The sequence below is a fragment of the Daktulosphaira vitifoliae genome, unplaced genomic scaffold (genome assembly GCF_025091365.1).
Source record: "Daktulosphaira vitifoliae isolate Bord-2020 unplaced genomic scaffold, ASM2509136v1 Scaffold_4, whole genome shotgun sequence".
Lineage (NCBI taxonomy): Eukaryota > Metazoa > Arthropoda > Insecta > Hemiptera > Phylloxeridae > Daktulosphaira > Daktulosphaira vitifoliae.
This window is the reverse complement of record NW_026099575.1, coordinates 30728950-30745970: the sequence shown is the minus strand read 5'-3', so window position 1 is coordinate 30745970 and position 17021 is coordinate 30728950. Positions and strand designations below refer to the sequence as shown.

Sequence of the window (17021 nt, the reverse complement as noted above, 5' to 3'; positions counted from 1 at the left end):
ACAGCTAGTTGTGCACCGCATTAGAACGCCATCTTACCTTAGACCTGTTTAAATCGCTATTATTAAAGCGAGAGTGGTCACCTGGCAGGACGACGGCTAAATCCAATAAATAACGAGAGTAGACAATAATTAAATAACAAATAGCCTCATATATTAAAGGTTCTTCAAAGAGAATCTTAAATTTAAGGGGTAATGGATGGCTGCTAAATATTAATGGCCGACGAAGCGGCATAAAAAAAATAGTTAAACTCAATTAAAACAAATAATAAATAACATTAAAAAAAATATGATACTTAGCTGAAATTGTTGATAGTGGTGAGTGGACTGCATGAAATCTTATAAAAATGGTGTCTAACATCTGAGTATCACGAGTGTAGATGCAGGCACGTAATGGTGGATGACAATAGACGGCGAAAATGCGACTGACTACGGCAGTGAAGTTATTTCGTAATGGTCAGGGACCAATTACTATACTCTTCCCTTGTAAGATTACATAAAATAAGAATTACTTTCTTTTATTATTATTATTACTATTATTTATTATTATTTTACTATATGGTTTTTGTGTCTGTAATTAATTTATTTCAGCTCTCACTTGACCAATACATCAAAAGAACACGATTTTAATCATGTTGAACTTATTAACACCAATTATTGGAAAAAATCCTTTGATTTTAGCAATTTAGACAAATATTTGAAAAATATGCTACTGTAAAAAATGGCAACCTCAATTAAACCTTTTTTTTAATTAAATATCTCCAAATTAAAAGGAGTATACACTTGATTTTATACTGAATTACAAATTAAAATCATATCTCTAAAATGAAATATATTTAATGATCATAGACCAATGTATGCTTTACTAAACCAAATTTTTCAATTAGATTTCAAGTCTGAAATTAGTTTTTTTTAATTACCTCATTTTTAAGATTATGACTATTGAGAAAACGGGTATTTGAAAATTTTTAATTAAAAAGAAAATTTTATCAAGTTATTATTTATTTTTAATATGTTAAAAGTAATCCGTGCTAAATTTCAATTTAAAATGTCACTTTTAACTTATTTTTTTATCTTATAAGGTCAATTTTTATGAAAGTTTATAATTTAAAAATGTTGAACTTTTAATCACAATATTAGCTCAAATTGCAAATTTAGAATGTATAACATTAAATAGAAAATTTTATGAAGAATAAAATATTGTATTTTTAGATTGATAAGTTATAAGAAACTTATACAATTATTATTAACAGTAAATTTATGAGGAAAACTTAAAATTTTGTTAAAATCATTATTTATTTTTATTTTTATTTTTATTGTAATAAATTATTCAAATTGAAGTCTTAGTAATCGTTTCTATGTAATTCTCGGTGTTTAAATAGATACTACATTTGAAATATTTACAACTATATTCCGTATAGTTTGATTGTATAGTATTCTATAATATACTGATATTCAAAAATATTCCATGTCTATATAATAGGTCTATATAATAGGTGAAATTATAATTTCACCTATTATATCGTTGTGTTGTTGAATTTCATTTTAATATATATTTGTTTGGTTATATTTTTATATGTGAATAATTGTTTTTAAATATTAATAATATTTAAAATTAGTGGTTACGGAAAAAATCTTATTGCAAATTTGAAATCGGCACAAAAATAGGTTTAGAAAAGTATATTTTGGTTTCTGATGAAATTTTCTTGTAGATCAGTAAATTTATTTCTAAGAAACAAACAAATTATTTTTTTGAAGTATTTCATTAAACCCTTTATCTTTTATTTATGTTATAATAAACCTTATAATTTTTTATAATTTCACCGTAAAAATTACAATACTAAGTATCAATTTCATGCTGCGTTGAATTACTATAATGTACATTTATTTGTATATTATACTTATAAATCATAGAACTACTAATTAGGAATAATGAAGGAAATAGGAGTTAATTTTGCTTTTGGAAGAATCTGCCAATTTCTTGAAATTAAACACTAGCTACAGATTTGTATCGAAGCATTCCTTATGATAGTTATTTTAATCACTGTCACACATCATCTATACTTGTCCCAACTATGCCCATCCACACGTATTAAATAACTAAATTTTAGTTAATGCTATCAGTGCCACAATTAAGTTTATATTTTTAGCTTTCACTTTATATTGTAATAACTTCAGGCATTTTCTATGTCAACGTTGTACTTTTTTTTTAAATCCAATCATTAATCAAGGTACTCTGAGGGTTTTATAATCGTTTCAACATATTTTTTCTTTATTTTCTATTTTATTTTACTTAAATATTTTTTTAGTGTTTAAAAAAATCCGAATTCTTAAGCATGCATTAAATTAAAAATAGCTTTACTATACTTTAAGATGAAAAAATAAAATTTATCTGAAACCAAATTTTTGGTTAATGCATTACGCAAATAAAATTTAGTGTCAATATTTAAGACAAGTATAAAAAGTACTTTCAACGTACTTCTTTTAAAAATCCTATATTTGCCAAAATAATGTGAGAGGTTAAAATCATCATATTCACTAAATTTTTTTTTCAATTTTTTATTATTCCTAAAACCTGACTTCTTGAAACTTACATTAAATAAAATATAATACAATGTATTTTAAGATGAAAAAAGAAAACTATACTGAATCTCAATTTCTAGCAGTCTTAACTTTTTTATTATAACATTAAGTTTTTCTCAAACATTTGGATAAAGTCACGTATGGTGTTAGTATTTAAAGTTTAATCAAATTATTTTATATTATTAAATAGCAAAAAGTAATTATTGTTACTTTATGTTTTTATTTAGACGTATAAGTAATTAAAAGATTAAATCTGACCAAATAAATCAGTAGGAACTTTAAATCCCCACTTAAGATTTTTATAATCTTTGTTTTAAAACACGGCAGATTAAGTTCGTTGCTCTCGTGTACCATTAATTATATATGTTAAACACATAAATTAGTTTACATAAATTGATATTATTTTTACGTTTATATTGCATTATGACTTAATAATTTTAATATCTAACACCACATATTTGTAAAATTACTGGTAAAATAAAAAATAAAAATTATTATTACTGAGAACTTTTTAATTAAATATCAAATATAGTTATAAGTTAAAAAAAAAATGATTGTTGTATTTTAATTTTTTTATGCAATTAATTGATTTTCATTTTTCGACAAAAACGTATGAATTAAATAAATACTGTAAACTATTAAAAATTCTCTCAAGAAATTTGGCTTACTCTGGTATAATCCAAAAAGGTATACATTATTACAATTTTTTCATTTTCATCGTTTCAAGGATTAGATATTTAAACATATGTTTAGTGCTATGCTCGAAAAAATAATAAATTCATTTAAGTATAAAAGAGTTAAAATAAAAAAACTATACGTCTAAATTCTTATAATAGTTAAGATTACTTAAAAATAACAATTGTTAAACTAACTCTGTATATTTGGTTACTTAAATGAATAAAAAAGTTCACAATATTTAAACTGAACAAAATCGATTAAACTTATTTCATAATCAAGATTTATATATTTTTATAAATTAATTGTAACTTTTCTTTAATCAACTTCCCCTTAAAGAGTCAGTGAAAATCCGTTGATTTTATATTCTATAAATTTATTTTAGACTACATAATTAATTTTCAATATTGCATAGTATAAAAACAATTTCTTTTGGGAATTTTTGTTACTAGAAATATTTTTAATAATTCAATAGAATAGATTTAAACTATTACAAAAAGATTTAAAGATGTACTTACATTTCTTAAAATTAAATTTTAATATTCCTTAAATTTATTGGTAAAATTTATTACTACAATCATCAACTTTGAATCAATTATAGTAGTGGTCTATTTATTCAAATCATGTTATTTTATAATAAATTAATAATTGTACAGATAAAACGATTAAAATGTCAATAATTATTGGCGTATAAAAACTGACTTTAACTAATCATATGGCTCATTATATTAGAGATAAGATTTAGATTAGCAATATTTTGAAATATTTATATATATACATGTATCTCCTAAAATTATAAAATGTGGACCTACTTCTTTTATATAGGAAAGCCCTTTGATCTTATGGTTAAAATTTTGACTTAAATAATTTTATTATGAATATATTGAATTCCAGTGCTTAATATAATAAATATGAACAATATTAATGATGACGACACAACTTGTGGATTATGGCTATTTAAGCCAAAATGGTTACAAATATTTGCTAGTAAAAAGTCATACGTCATTCTATATGGATTATTGGGATTTAATCAATCTTTTTTATCTTCTTATTATATTGGTATACAAACAACATTAGAAAAAAGGTTCAAATACTCTAGTCAAATGAGTGGTATGTATATTTAAAAAGAAAGCCTTTGTCAACTCAATCTTTAGTTATAATCATTAACATTTCTTCATATAAAACTTGACAAATATCGTATACAAACACTTTTTTAGCGTTTTGCTATTTATTATATAACTTAATTATTTTTTTTATTAGAGGTTTTTATTTCATTATTTAAAGAAACATTATGGATGACCCAGATTTGCAACTACCATTTTATGTAATTTTCATAATATATAATTAAATTGAAGTCATCGCAATAATTTTTGGCTATAGGTATGATATCAAGTGTATGGGACTTATTTTCGATATTTTCATTTTTATTTGCGTCCTACTATGGTGGCAAAGGTCACAGAGCTCGGTGGTTAGCTATTGGATTTTTACTTGTTGCCTTGTCTAACTTCATTCGAGTTTTACCACATACGATTTATGGACCTGGTAGCGATGTACTAAAATACACAAAAGATTACAATCGAGCCCTGATTATAAATTCATCAATAATTAACTCAACAAGTAATTATAGTAGTCATTTAAAACTAAAATACCATTATAAAAAAATGTGTTGTTATTATTAAAAGTTCATTCATCATTTTTGCATGTTACCCAATATAATAAGTTCAATTTATTTGCATAAACATAATTGTCGTTTAAAATTTTCAAGTAAACAACAACAAATTATGCAATGACAAAATTTTATACAAAGACTGTGAAAATTTAGAATTTTGGAATTTTCCCGCTTTGATATTATGTGTTGCCCACGCAATAGTTGGCTTAGGAGGCTCTGTGTATTTTACGTGTGGAACCGCTTATTTGGATGATAATGTTAAAAAAAATTCGGTTCCTTTATTATTAGGTAAGATAATGATTATTTTTATCATTAATATAAAAAATGTTATTTCTATTCCAGCCACCACTCAGTGCATACGAATGATGGGGCCTGCATTAGGATTTGCATTCTCAGCGTATACATTAAATAAATTTGTCAACCCCTCTCTGACACCAGTCATTACTAGCGAAGATCCTAGATGGATAGGTGCTTGGTGGATGGGTAATTATATATATAATTATAGGGTGGTCCTTATTTTTCAAACTAAATTTTTTTATGACAGTACCCACTAGATTAGTTTAGTGGTATAAGAAAGTAATGTAGGTAAAATTTGGAAGGTTTTATTGAACATCTACTGGTGCCGCATTGGGATTGAACTATGACAATTGAGGGTAGTTTATTTTTTTTGAGTTTAACTTAATAAGTATTACACTTAACCTTAAAATATATAAAATCTTAATTTCAGAACTTATTATTGACTATAAAAAAAGGTATTAACAAAATTTTCATATATCAATTATACTTTGAAAAAAATAATAAAACATGATAAATTTCATAAAAAGTTGACATAATACTTTTACACAAATCATATTACGTAAAAATTATTTTAGAAGTCAACTATCTAATTATTGACTGAAAATAAATTTTAAAAAACCTGTTTTATATACTATAAAAACATAATTATTTAAAAACTCGTTTTTATTTTGATCATGAAATTTAGAATTAATATTTTCTGCAATTGTCAAATTTCAATCCCAATGCAGGCTCAGAAGGGGTTGAGTTAAACCATCAAAAATTAGCCTATAATATTTTTTTATATGATTAAACTAATTTAGAAGGTAATGTGTAAAAAATATTTTTAAAAAAAACCCAGCACAGAGGGGTCGCGGTACAGTGGGGACATGGCATAGTTGTGTCCAGTATAGATTTAATCTGACAGTGATCAAAATCATCATCATAAGAAACGCTTCATTGCAAATCTATAGATAGTGTTTAATTCTAAGAAACTGGTGGATAATTACAAAATCAACTTCTATTTCCTTAATTATATCCAAATTAGTAATTCATAGATTCAAAAATATAATCTATAATTTTTATAATTAATTTTTTTCAAATTATTATCGATTTTGATTTTTAATATGTTAAAAGTTATCATTTTTGACCTACTTATTTTTGTCCTATAAAGTGAAAATTTTTATAAAAAAAAATGAATATTTTACCATAACTTTTAGTTCAACTTGCTTGTTTGAAATTGACATCATTAAATAGAAAAAAATAGTATTGTTAAGATTAATATGCAATCAGAAAATTTTATAATTACCATTTACAGAAAATTTAACAGAAAAACTCGATTTTTTTTGCATTTTATTATAATAGATCACTTAAATAAAAATCATAGTTATCATTTCTAATTAACTTTTGGTGTTTAAAAAGATTCTATAATTGAAATATGTAGAACTCAATTAATTTTAATGATTTACTTTTACTAAAAAACCAATGAAAAAAAGTTGTAAGTGTAAAATGATCTACTAAATTGAGCATATTATAAATTTTGATTATAATTGTAAAAATCCATTGTCATATTCAGGTGAAATTAAAAATCATTTTTTTTTATATTTATGATTTATATGAGAATATGTTACAAAAAAAAATTGGAATATTAATTAAAAAAAGACTGGTAGTAGCATACACAAATATAGTTAAAAAATTAATAAATTACAAAGTAAAATTATTTATTATTGTAGCTGAATACTTTTATCATATCAAATTCAGCAGCCATTTTCCTATAGAAGAAAAGGTGTTGAGACAAATTTTTTTTTTTTGAACTTATTGTATTTATTGTAGCTTTAATTTGATATATAAAGGACGCAGTATTTCCGGAAAATTTTCAAAATTTCTACTTTTTATTCGTATTTATCAAGTTTTGAACCCCTCCTGTGTAAAGAGAAATTGTCCAACTTCAATAAAAAGTATTTTAAATGAAAGAGGTATGTATAATGTATTTAGAAAAAAAAATCGTGTTGATACATACATTATTTAAAAAGTTATAATAGTTTAAAGTGGAAATTTTAAAATCGAAAAATTAAAAAATAGCATTTTTTTAACTATAGCAGCCATTTGCACGTAGAAGATAATATGTGCGGGACAATTTTTTCATTTTATAGTACATGACATAAGTTTTAATTTTGATATACGTTTAAAGGATGCAGTATTTTCGGAACATTTTCAAAAGTTAAGTTGAATAAGCTAGTTTTTGAAAAAAGTTACTATTTTAAATCTCCTCCTGTGAGCAGTTTAAGGGTTAGATTTTCAAAAAAATGATATCAAATGAAAGGTAAAATGAAAATATAGGTATTAATAAAAAAAAAATTCAGTTATTTTGTTAATTTTTAAAAAAGTTATGGTAGTTTTAAGAAAAAAAGTAAAAAAAATTACTAAATTTACCAATTTGAAAAATTGTAACTTTTTTGGAGATTTCCCCTATTTACGGGAACGAGAGAAATATTTTCAATTTTTAAAGAAAATGTTTTCAATTAGATACGATTTGTGATCTTTTGACATATTGTTCATCAAAATCGGTCCAGTGAGAGTTGAGAAAAAGTAGCAACAGACACAAAAAAAAAACATCATGGTAAAATTAATATTTTTTCAGGTTTGCATCAAAGCTAAAATGTCTATCTACATAAATAAGGACTACCCTAATATATATGTTATATTTAATGATAAATAAGACAACGATGAATTGTTTTTTGAATATTATTTTCTAGTATAAATATTGTAGCGTTTTAAACAGAATTTTTATCAATCAAGACTTAAAAACTCTAATAATTTTATTAAATAGTTTTCAAGATGCCTTTGGTTGTTATATCAAACTTTGATATATTTTTATTTAAGTATACAAAAAATTTTATTTTTAAACTTAGATATATCAATAATTAATAAATTTAACCAAAGTGACATGAAATATTTTGTAATAAAAAAAATAAACAATTAAGTTAATTCTTATTTTAGGTTGGGTACCCCTTGGAACATTTACTATGCTGTGTGCTTGTTTGGTAGGTTTATTTCCTCAAGCTCTTCCTAAAGCAGTGGCTCGTAAAAATGAACAATCAAAGAATAATACTAAAGATCTTATGCCTACAGGTAATTTTAAAATCATATAAAATCCATATCTTCCGATCACAAATTGTAAACTTTATCTTAGTTAAAATCATTTATGTAATATTATAAAACTTACAATTTTATAGTTTTCTATTTAATATAAAAAGATTTTTCATATAATTTAATGAAGACTTCACTTAACAGTTATTTATTAATCTAAAGATTCTATATAAATAAATTTATATAAAATTCAATTTTTTGAACATATTATATTTTGAAATAAAATGTGGCGTGTTGATTAGTCGCCGCCTTATCGTTGATTTTCAACTTCGCTGTTTACTATTATATCTCATATGGTCACTTATTGGTGAACTAATAGTGATACACACCTTACCTCCCAAGAAACCAAACTTTAACAGTGACACACACTTAGTCTCTATATTGGCTCCCTCGACCATAATGGTGTTGCATCAAATTAATAGCGGTGTAAAAATGTCAAATTATATGATTATCTGACCACAGATAGTTAGAATAGAGGCTAAGGTGATATTGTTTGCATTTTGAAACAAAAATCACTATAATTGCTCAATTAAAATCAAAATTAAAAGATAAAAAAATTATTTTTAATGCGGTTTGTTATAAAAATTAGTTGAATAACTAGTAATCAAACAAAATAGTTGAAAACCGCTTATCAAACAATCTTTAACGATAATTCTTAGATTTAAAATCTTCAATGAAACGGATATTGAGTAACAAAGTAATGATGTGTAATTCATTAAGTAGTTCATTTTTCATACTTGGATTAGTGGGTTACTGGAATTTCATGCCAAAATATCTGGAAACACAATTCCGACAAAGTGCTTCAACATCAAATTTTGCTTCAGGTATTTAAGTGTTATGTATTTTAGACAAACTTATCTTAAATATATGATAAAAATCTTTAAATAGTATAACTTACTCAAGGTGATTTTATATTTTAATGTCTTGTTACTTTCAATAAAAATTAGCTATTTTTCATAGGTTCCGTAAGTTTACTATGTTCAGGATTAGGTATTATTGTATCAGGTGCCATAATTTCTAAATTTAAACCAGCACCCCGAAAATTAGCCCTATGGAACGTTATTGTAGAATCCATTGAAGTTATGACATACGCTTTATTCACATTAATAGAATGTTCATCCAACGATTCTTTAAATGGACATTTTAATGTAGACAATAAGTAAGTGTAGTTAAATTAAAAATATAAATTCAAATGAATATTAAAAAGTCCAATAGTTATAATTTTTAAAAATCTGAATTTTTTTCACAAGTTTAGAATAAATAAATATATAATTATTTAAATTTTTAAATAGCTATAAATGTTTTAATGTAAATTCATACAAATAAACTATAAAACTTTGATTACTATTCAGATAAAAATAAATATAATTCGTCTCCTATCTAGATAAAATTAAGATAAATAGCAATTTTTTTTTTTAATTAATTACCACAATTTCTTGAAATGTTTTTTTTAGTATTGCAAGTAAGTAACTTCCATTTTATTATCAACACTTATAATAAACTTTTTCCTCTAAACTGTCGTAACTCAAAAATTAATAAAAAAATATAAAAAATACCCAGCACAGTGGGGTGGCGGCACAGTGGGGTCGTGGCATAGTTGAGTCCAGTATAATNCTATCATAAGAAACGCTTCGATGCAAATCTGTAGATAGTGTTTAATTTTAAAAAATTGATGGATAATTGCAAAAGCAACATCAACTTCTATTAAAATAGTGTTTAATTTAAAAAAAAAATTTGTTAAAATAGCATATTTTTGAATACGGTAGCCATTTGCGCATAGAAGATAGGTCGTCAGGACAAATTTTTTTATTTTATTTTATAGTACATAAAATAAGCTTTAATTTGATATATGTTTAAAGGACGCAGTATTTCCGGAACATTTTCAAAAATTAAGTTGAAAAAGTTATTTTTTATAAAAAAGTTACTATTTTAAATCCCCCCAGTGAGCAGAATAAGTGTTAGATTTTCAAAAAAAATTATATCAAATGAAAGGGAAATATCTAAGGTTTCAATACAAAAAAATATTATTTTTATTTGTTCATTTTTGAAAAAGTTATGGCAGTTTTAAGTACAAAAAACATCCCGATAAAATGTAATTTTTATCGCAAACATTACATTTTTTTTTAAATTTTCGACAGCCATTTGCACATAGAAGATAAGATGTCGGGACAAATTTTTTTTTTTCATTTGATAGTATATAACATAACCTTTGATTTGATATATGTTTAAAGGACGCAGTATTTCCGGAACATTTTCAAAAGTTCAGTTGAAAAAGATCTATGTTTTTTACAATATTTTAAGTTTTGAACGCCCCCTATATAAGGAGAAATTGTCCAATTTTAATAAAAAGTATGTCAAATGAAAGATGTACTTATAATGTATTTAGAAAAAAAAAATTTGTGCTGATATATACATTTTTCAAAAAGTTATAGCATTTTTAAGTTGAAAATTTAAAATCGAAAATCGAAAATTTTAATAAAAAATAGTGTTTTTTTAACTACGGCAGCAGTTTAAATGTAGAAGATAAAGTGTCGGGACAAATTTTTTTTTTCCATTTTATAGTACATGACATAAGTTTTAATTTTGATATACGTTTAAAGGATGCAGTATTTTCGGAACATTTTTAAAAATTAAGTTGAAAATGTTAATTTTTGTAAAAAAGTTTGCTATTTTAAATCTCCCCCAATGAGCAGATTAAGTGTTAGATTTTCAAAAAAATGATATCAAATGAAAGGTAAATATTTAAGGTTTTAGTATAAAAAAAAATTATGTTGATTTGTTGATTTTTCAAAAAGTTATGGAAGTTTTAAGAAAAAAAAGTGAAAAAATTTCGAAAATTAGCGATTTTTAAATTTGTAATTTTTTTGGATATTTCCCCCATTTGCGGGGAACGAGGGAATTTTTTTCAATTTTTAAGGGTAATGTCTTCAACTAGATACGATTTGTGATCTTTTGACGTATTTTTGAAAGAAATCGGTCCAGTGAGAGCTGAGAAAAAGTGGCAACAGACATAAAAAAAAAATAAAAAAATAAAAATAAATAAATAAAAAAACACATCATAGTAAAATTAATACCTTCTCCGCTTCACATCGAAGCTAAAATTAGAAGTGATAGTAAAAGTCTAATTGCAGATTTGAAAACAACGCGAAAAGTTGATNAAAAAAAATAAAAAAAAAAAAAACACATAGTAAAATTAATACCTTCTCCGCTTCGCATCGAAGCTAAAAGATAGCAATGTTGAGTACATGAACAGGGTATTTTAAAGTTATCCCATATAAATAATAGTGACGATTATATTACGAAAAAACGGTTTTCATACTTTAAAGTGTCAATAGTTTAAAAAAAAAAATACAATTTCACTTAAAAATTGTAATTTTAAAATGAAAAAAAAAACAATTTTTTTCATATAAATAAAATTTTTTTTGTGTCTTTATTCAAACATTTTTGACCCAAATATAGATAAATAGAATAATAATAAATTCTAGGATGGTAAAAAAATGGTTTAATTATAATTAAACCATATTTTTTGTCAATTATTATTGACCATAGATTGTTTTAACGCGTAATTTTGAGAGTTACCGAATTTTGTGAAAAATTATCAAAGTTCCAAGCCTTGATCATAGGTTTAATTATCAATAATTGAATTTTACTTTTTATCTTAGGTGGAATTTTTCAATGAGCTGTAATGATAATTGTAATTGTGATCCTACCATTGATTATAATCCCATATGTTCATATGATAATACTACCTCATTTTATTCAGCATGTCATGCTGGTTGTTCACAATCTAGAATAGTCGACGGAATAAAAGTAAGAAAGAACTGTATAATGATATAAAATAGTCTTTATAATGATTAATTAATAAATGCTATTATTTCTAAATATACATATTTTTCAGTGGTACAGCAATTGCACATGTATAAGAGGCAAGGGAATGGCATACGAAGGACTTTGCCCAGCTAACTGCAATCAAAGCTTCATATTTTTTCTTATAATATTGGGTTTTATAAGATTTATTTCATCAACAGGTCGCTCAGGCAATTCTATTATTCAACTCAGGTTTAATATTTGCTACAAAATTAGTTTATTACTAATTTTCAAGTTTAATATAAACAGGATCAGATATAAAACAATTTTTCAGAAATTAATTTATTCAAACTATATAATAATCATTACTTTCAATATTTAAATCACTATCGAAAATTAAAAGGGTTCCAGAGTTTTAAGACCTTGTAATATTGACGATTGATTCCAAGTTTTTAAATTGAAATATTTCAAGGTTAATAATTTTTGTCAGTTGCAATATTTGTTAAACGAGCAACACGTATGTGTCCGCTTTAAGATGTCGAATTTGTTGAGCAAATATTGTGTACCAAAAAATGATTTCGCTTACTACAGAAAAGTGTTAAGTGTATCAACATAACAGTTAATTATCTGGTTGAAGTTACAACAAACATTAGGATTATTTATGAGAATAATATTTTCTCAATTTATAAATTTATTATCCATCTCATGGTGGCACACATTTCAATAAATTCAATGAATTTTTCAAAATATTGGACAACTCCTTTATTATTGGCGGTAATATAATGCCAAACACACACATTGGAAATCAATACTGATCACCCCTAAAGTTGAATTTATTTCTACTAAAAACTTACTGATCGAGTGACTTTAATAAAATTCCTGATCTTCTAGACTTCTTAGTAATTAAACTAATCTCTTCTAATTATTTTCAAGCTAAAGCGCTAATTAATTTATTGTTTGATCAAATTTTGTGTTGTTAACAATAAGTTTGAATGTCATAATAAAAAAACGGAAAGTTTTTCTTGAAAATAAACATATAAACTCGAATTTTTTAAAATGACTCTATAAAAACCATCACATTATGTATGCGGTTGAAAACAGCAACTAACCTAGAAACAGTATTACATAAACTAACTAAAAATGTTATTAAAGCAGCAAAAACAGCAGTACCAAAAACTTATGAAGACGAATATCATAAGATAACTTACCCAATGGAAATAAAAGAATTATTCGGAAAAAATTAGCACTCAATACGTCATTTAGTAGATAAAACTGATTAAAACTGTTTGAAATCAAAGAGATTAAAAATAAAACGTTTAAGTCATACTTAAGAGAATTATCTACAACGGATGATAGCGATTATTCTTCATGAAGAGCCGTAAGAAAATTAAAAAGATCTCGAGTTTATATTCCTCCGATTCGCAAAGAAGACAGTATTTGGGAGAGTTCAATATTGACAAAGCAGAAGTATATGCACTTTATTTATAACTTATTTTTCAACCAACCGATATTGGTACGTACAATATCAAATTAAATGAAATCAATGACAAAATACAGCACTCTTCACCACTGAATGTTGCTCAAGAAATCGATTTAAATATTAACATTAAAATAGCATTAAGTTATAATAAAATCGTACTCTAAATTAACTACCAAAAAAAAAACTATCGTTCATCTAATACATATTTACAACGCGTTGCAACGCTATAATACGCACACATTAATATGTGTATTCTAAAATATCACTCATTCTTTTTAAAGCCAAACTTTTAGAAAAGCTTCTTTTAAAGCATGTAAAACCTTTTATAGAAAAAAACAACTTATACCGGATCATAAGTTTGATTTTAGAAACAAACATTCTACTATGAATTAAATTCATCGTGTCATAAATGTAATAAATAACGCGATAGTAGAGAAAAAATATTGTCGCTGAGTAGATATAACCCTGGCTTTCAATAAAGTTTATCACAAAGGTTTGCTCATAAAATTACGTGAACAAATACTAAATTCATGTACACTTATTGAGTCTTACTTGACTAATAGACAATTCTGTGTTATGCATGAGAAGCTTTAACCGACTGGAAAAACATATGAGCTATAGTTACCCAAGGTAATGTTTTGAGCCCTATCCTGTATCTACTCTACACAGCCAAATAACACTAATTCAATGACCGTTATATTTGCAGATGATATTGCAATACTTATTACTTATAAAGATCAATGGATAACTACTGGTAAATTCAAATAACTATCAATAAAATTTTTAAATGGGTGAAACGTTAGAAAATAGAGATAAATAGTGAACAATTTTCACATTAATTTTACGTTACGAAAAACCTTTCTCATTCCAACATTACTGAATCGACAGATAATCCTACAAATATATTTAGCAAAATATCTTGGAATGCACCTTGGCTGCCATCTTAACTGAAAACACCATATATGCCAGAAAAGTATACAAATAAAAGAATAACTTCAGAAACTCTATTGGTGAACATGTATAACAATATTGGAAATCCACGTAAACTTAGAAGCAATTCAACTATTGTACAATTCCAATGACTTGAGATTATTTAAACCCCTCAGCCATATCACTTTGTTTTAATTTATACATATTTATGTATACACATTTTAATTATTTATTTTATTATTAGTTTAAATTAGGGATCACTTCATTAGTTGCCTTCTTTAATTTTGCTTTTTAAAGATAAATTATAGTAGAATCCTACAGAGGAGCCTATCAATTTTTTAATTGATCCTGAATCCACCAATTGGTAAAACATGGTCTGATGTATTATATTTTTGATAATCACTATATATAACATAAGAATAAGAGTAAATTATATGTATTAAAAAAAAAACATAAAAATATAATACATTTTAGATTTTAATACCAATAATATTTTTTTAGAAGCGTCGATGAACAAGACAAATCTCTCGCTTTAGGTTTTACTGAAATGTTAGTAACCTTCGTGGGTTTTTTACCAGGTCCAATACTTTATGGAACAATTTTAGGTAAATTATAAACTAATAAGTTCTATAATTTTTATATATTAATCATATAAGTTATAACCAAACGATTTAATTATCAGAGATTTTGAGACAAGATTTTTTATCTTACTAAATTATAAATTAAAATAAATAATGAGATTTTTTGTTGATAGATACAACATGTCTTATTTGGAGTTATAATTGTGGGAAAAGAGGAAATTGTTGGCTCTATGATAGAAAACTTATGAAATACTATTTAAACTCGATAAGTAGTGGTAAGTTAGGTTACTACAAATAGTAAAAGGTCATTTTCACTGAAATTTACAATTGTTAGGTTTTCTTGTAATTGGAACTCTTTTTGATGTTGGAGTATGGTACTACGTAAAAGACTTAAAAATTTATGATGAAGATAATGATTTGAAGCCTAACGAAATTTGTAATAGTTCTAGTATGGAAGCAATTGGTAGCTTAGACAATTTAGAAATGAAAACATTGAAATAAACTAATCACTAATTGTACGAAAAAAAAAGAGTAATATGTTTATGTATAATATAGTCTACATTTTTAGCTTCAATGCAAAGCTTAGAAAATATTGTTTTTCTTATAATGTGTTTTTTGTGTTAACAATTATATGCCAAAAAATCCGAATTAGCTCTAATTGAAGACATTTCCTGCAAAAATTAAAAAAAATTTCTTAATTTGGTTACGACAATTTCACAAAAATGTGTTGAAATCACATAATGATAAAAAAGGTATTGCTTCAGGGCGCCCAACGTCGCATTAAAACTTACTCTGTCGTGTTGTGACTCAGCCCGAAATTAATCAAGAGCTGAGTCACAACACGGCATGGCCTCCCCCATTATCAAATACCTGAGTGGGATCCGTTGCCCAAGCCGCACCACGTAGAGGGGGGGGGGTAAGACTTTGCTATGGTTGGGACAAGAAAAAAAACACACAAACGGAGGAGGGCGACGTGTAGAGTGCACTACTGGACGCCCTCCGCCGTCCAGAGGACAAGATGCTGCCGGAAATCGGGCACGTGTGAACTCCGGCGGCAAAGGGCGGTACGCCCGGGTGGAGGTGCCGGCAAGGCTGGCCCTCCATCTTCCAGGTCTCACCCGTATCCGTGTGGAATGGGTCACCTAGGGATCCTTGGAGACAAGGGTCCGAGGTGCCCGTTGCTCTGCGCTACAGTGTCGATGTGATCGGGCTCTACGGGGCTACGAAACGTCGTCACGAGCGCAGCCTCTCTAGTTCGGGGAATCGAGCGTGTCCTCAGGTTGCGGATAGAGGAACGGCCGACAGATATGCAGGTTAGCCGTGAAATAAGCAGTCAATTAATTTGGGCTGACGAATAAGTGGTCGCGGACAGCGAGCCGCCCAAACGCTTGTTACCCTGTAGATATACAGAGAAGCCGTGAATAAGCCTTTATGGACGAATAAGCGGTAGCGTTTGGATGAGAACGGAGATAAATGGCAACGGAACCAGTGAAGTTAGATGCTCACTGGCCGGAGGGACTGGCTAAGAGGGCAACCCCCTCACAAAATCATTTACCAAATGACAATGGCATCGGACGGGGTAAAGGTTACTGCATCAGGGGATTCGGATGCCCCAGTGCCGGCGGTTGGTGGGGGACGAATACTCAAGAGTATCCGCCCAAACCGGGGACCCGTACAAGAGGACCGAATGTACGACGACGCTGACTAAAAGTCTGCGCCGCATCTACCTCGGCCTTCCCAGATTGGGCATGAGTCTGCAGGGTTAACGAGCGAACGAGGAGCTCGCTGACCGCGACCGCTTATATTCGTCAGTCAAAATGAATGCACCGCTTATTTCGCGGCTAACCTGTATATCTGCAGGCCGTTCCTCCATCCG

At 26.7% G+C, this 17021-nt stretch overlaps 1 protein-coding gene across 1 annotated transcript; it reads left to right on the top strand.

Annotated features, from left to right (window-relative positions):
* The first annotated feature begins 3021 nt into the window (after positions 1-3021).
* LOC126904729 (solute carrier organic anion transporter family member 74D-like) lies at positions 3022-15737 on the top strand. Its single transcript, XM_050683951.1, has 13 exons — positions 3022-3267; positions 4150-4365; positions 4636-4872; positions 5021-5212; positions 5267-5407; positions 8198-8329; positions 9007-9171; positions 9308-9506; positions 12010-12157; positions 12246-12406; positions 15066-15169; positions 15319-15420; positions 15480-15737. The coding sequence occupies exons 1-13, from the start codon at positions 3156-3158 to the stop codon at positions 15644-15646; spliced, it is 2076 nt and encodes a 691-aa protein (XP_050539908.1). The 5' UTR covers positions 3022-3155; the 3' UTR covers positions 15647-15737.
* Positions 15738-17021: the final 1284 nt, after the last annotated feature.

Excerpts from the sequence above, each read along its gene's own strand:
- LOC126904729 (XM_050683951.1), top strand. The coding sequence starts at position 3,156 with ATGCAATTAATTGATTTTCATTTTTCGACAAAAACGTATGAATTAAAT. Across the intron at positions 8,330-9,006 it reads TAAAGATCTTATGCCTACAG|ATTTAAAATCTTCAATGAAA; the intron begins GTAATTTTAAAA and ends GATAATTCTTAG. Across the intron at positions 12,407-15,065 it reads AATTCTATTATTCAACTCAG|AAGCGTCGATGAACAAGACA; the intron begins GTTTAATATTTG and ends ATATTTTTTTAG.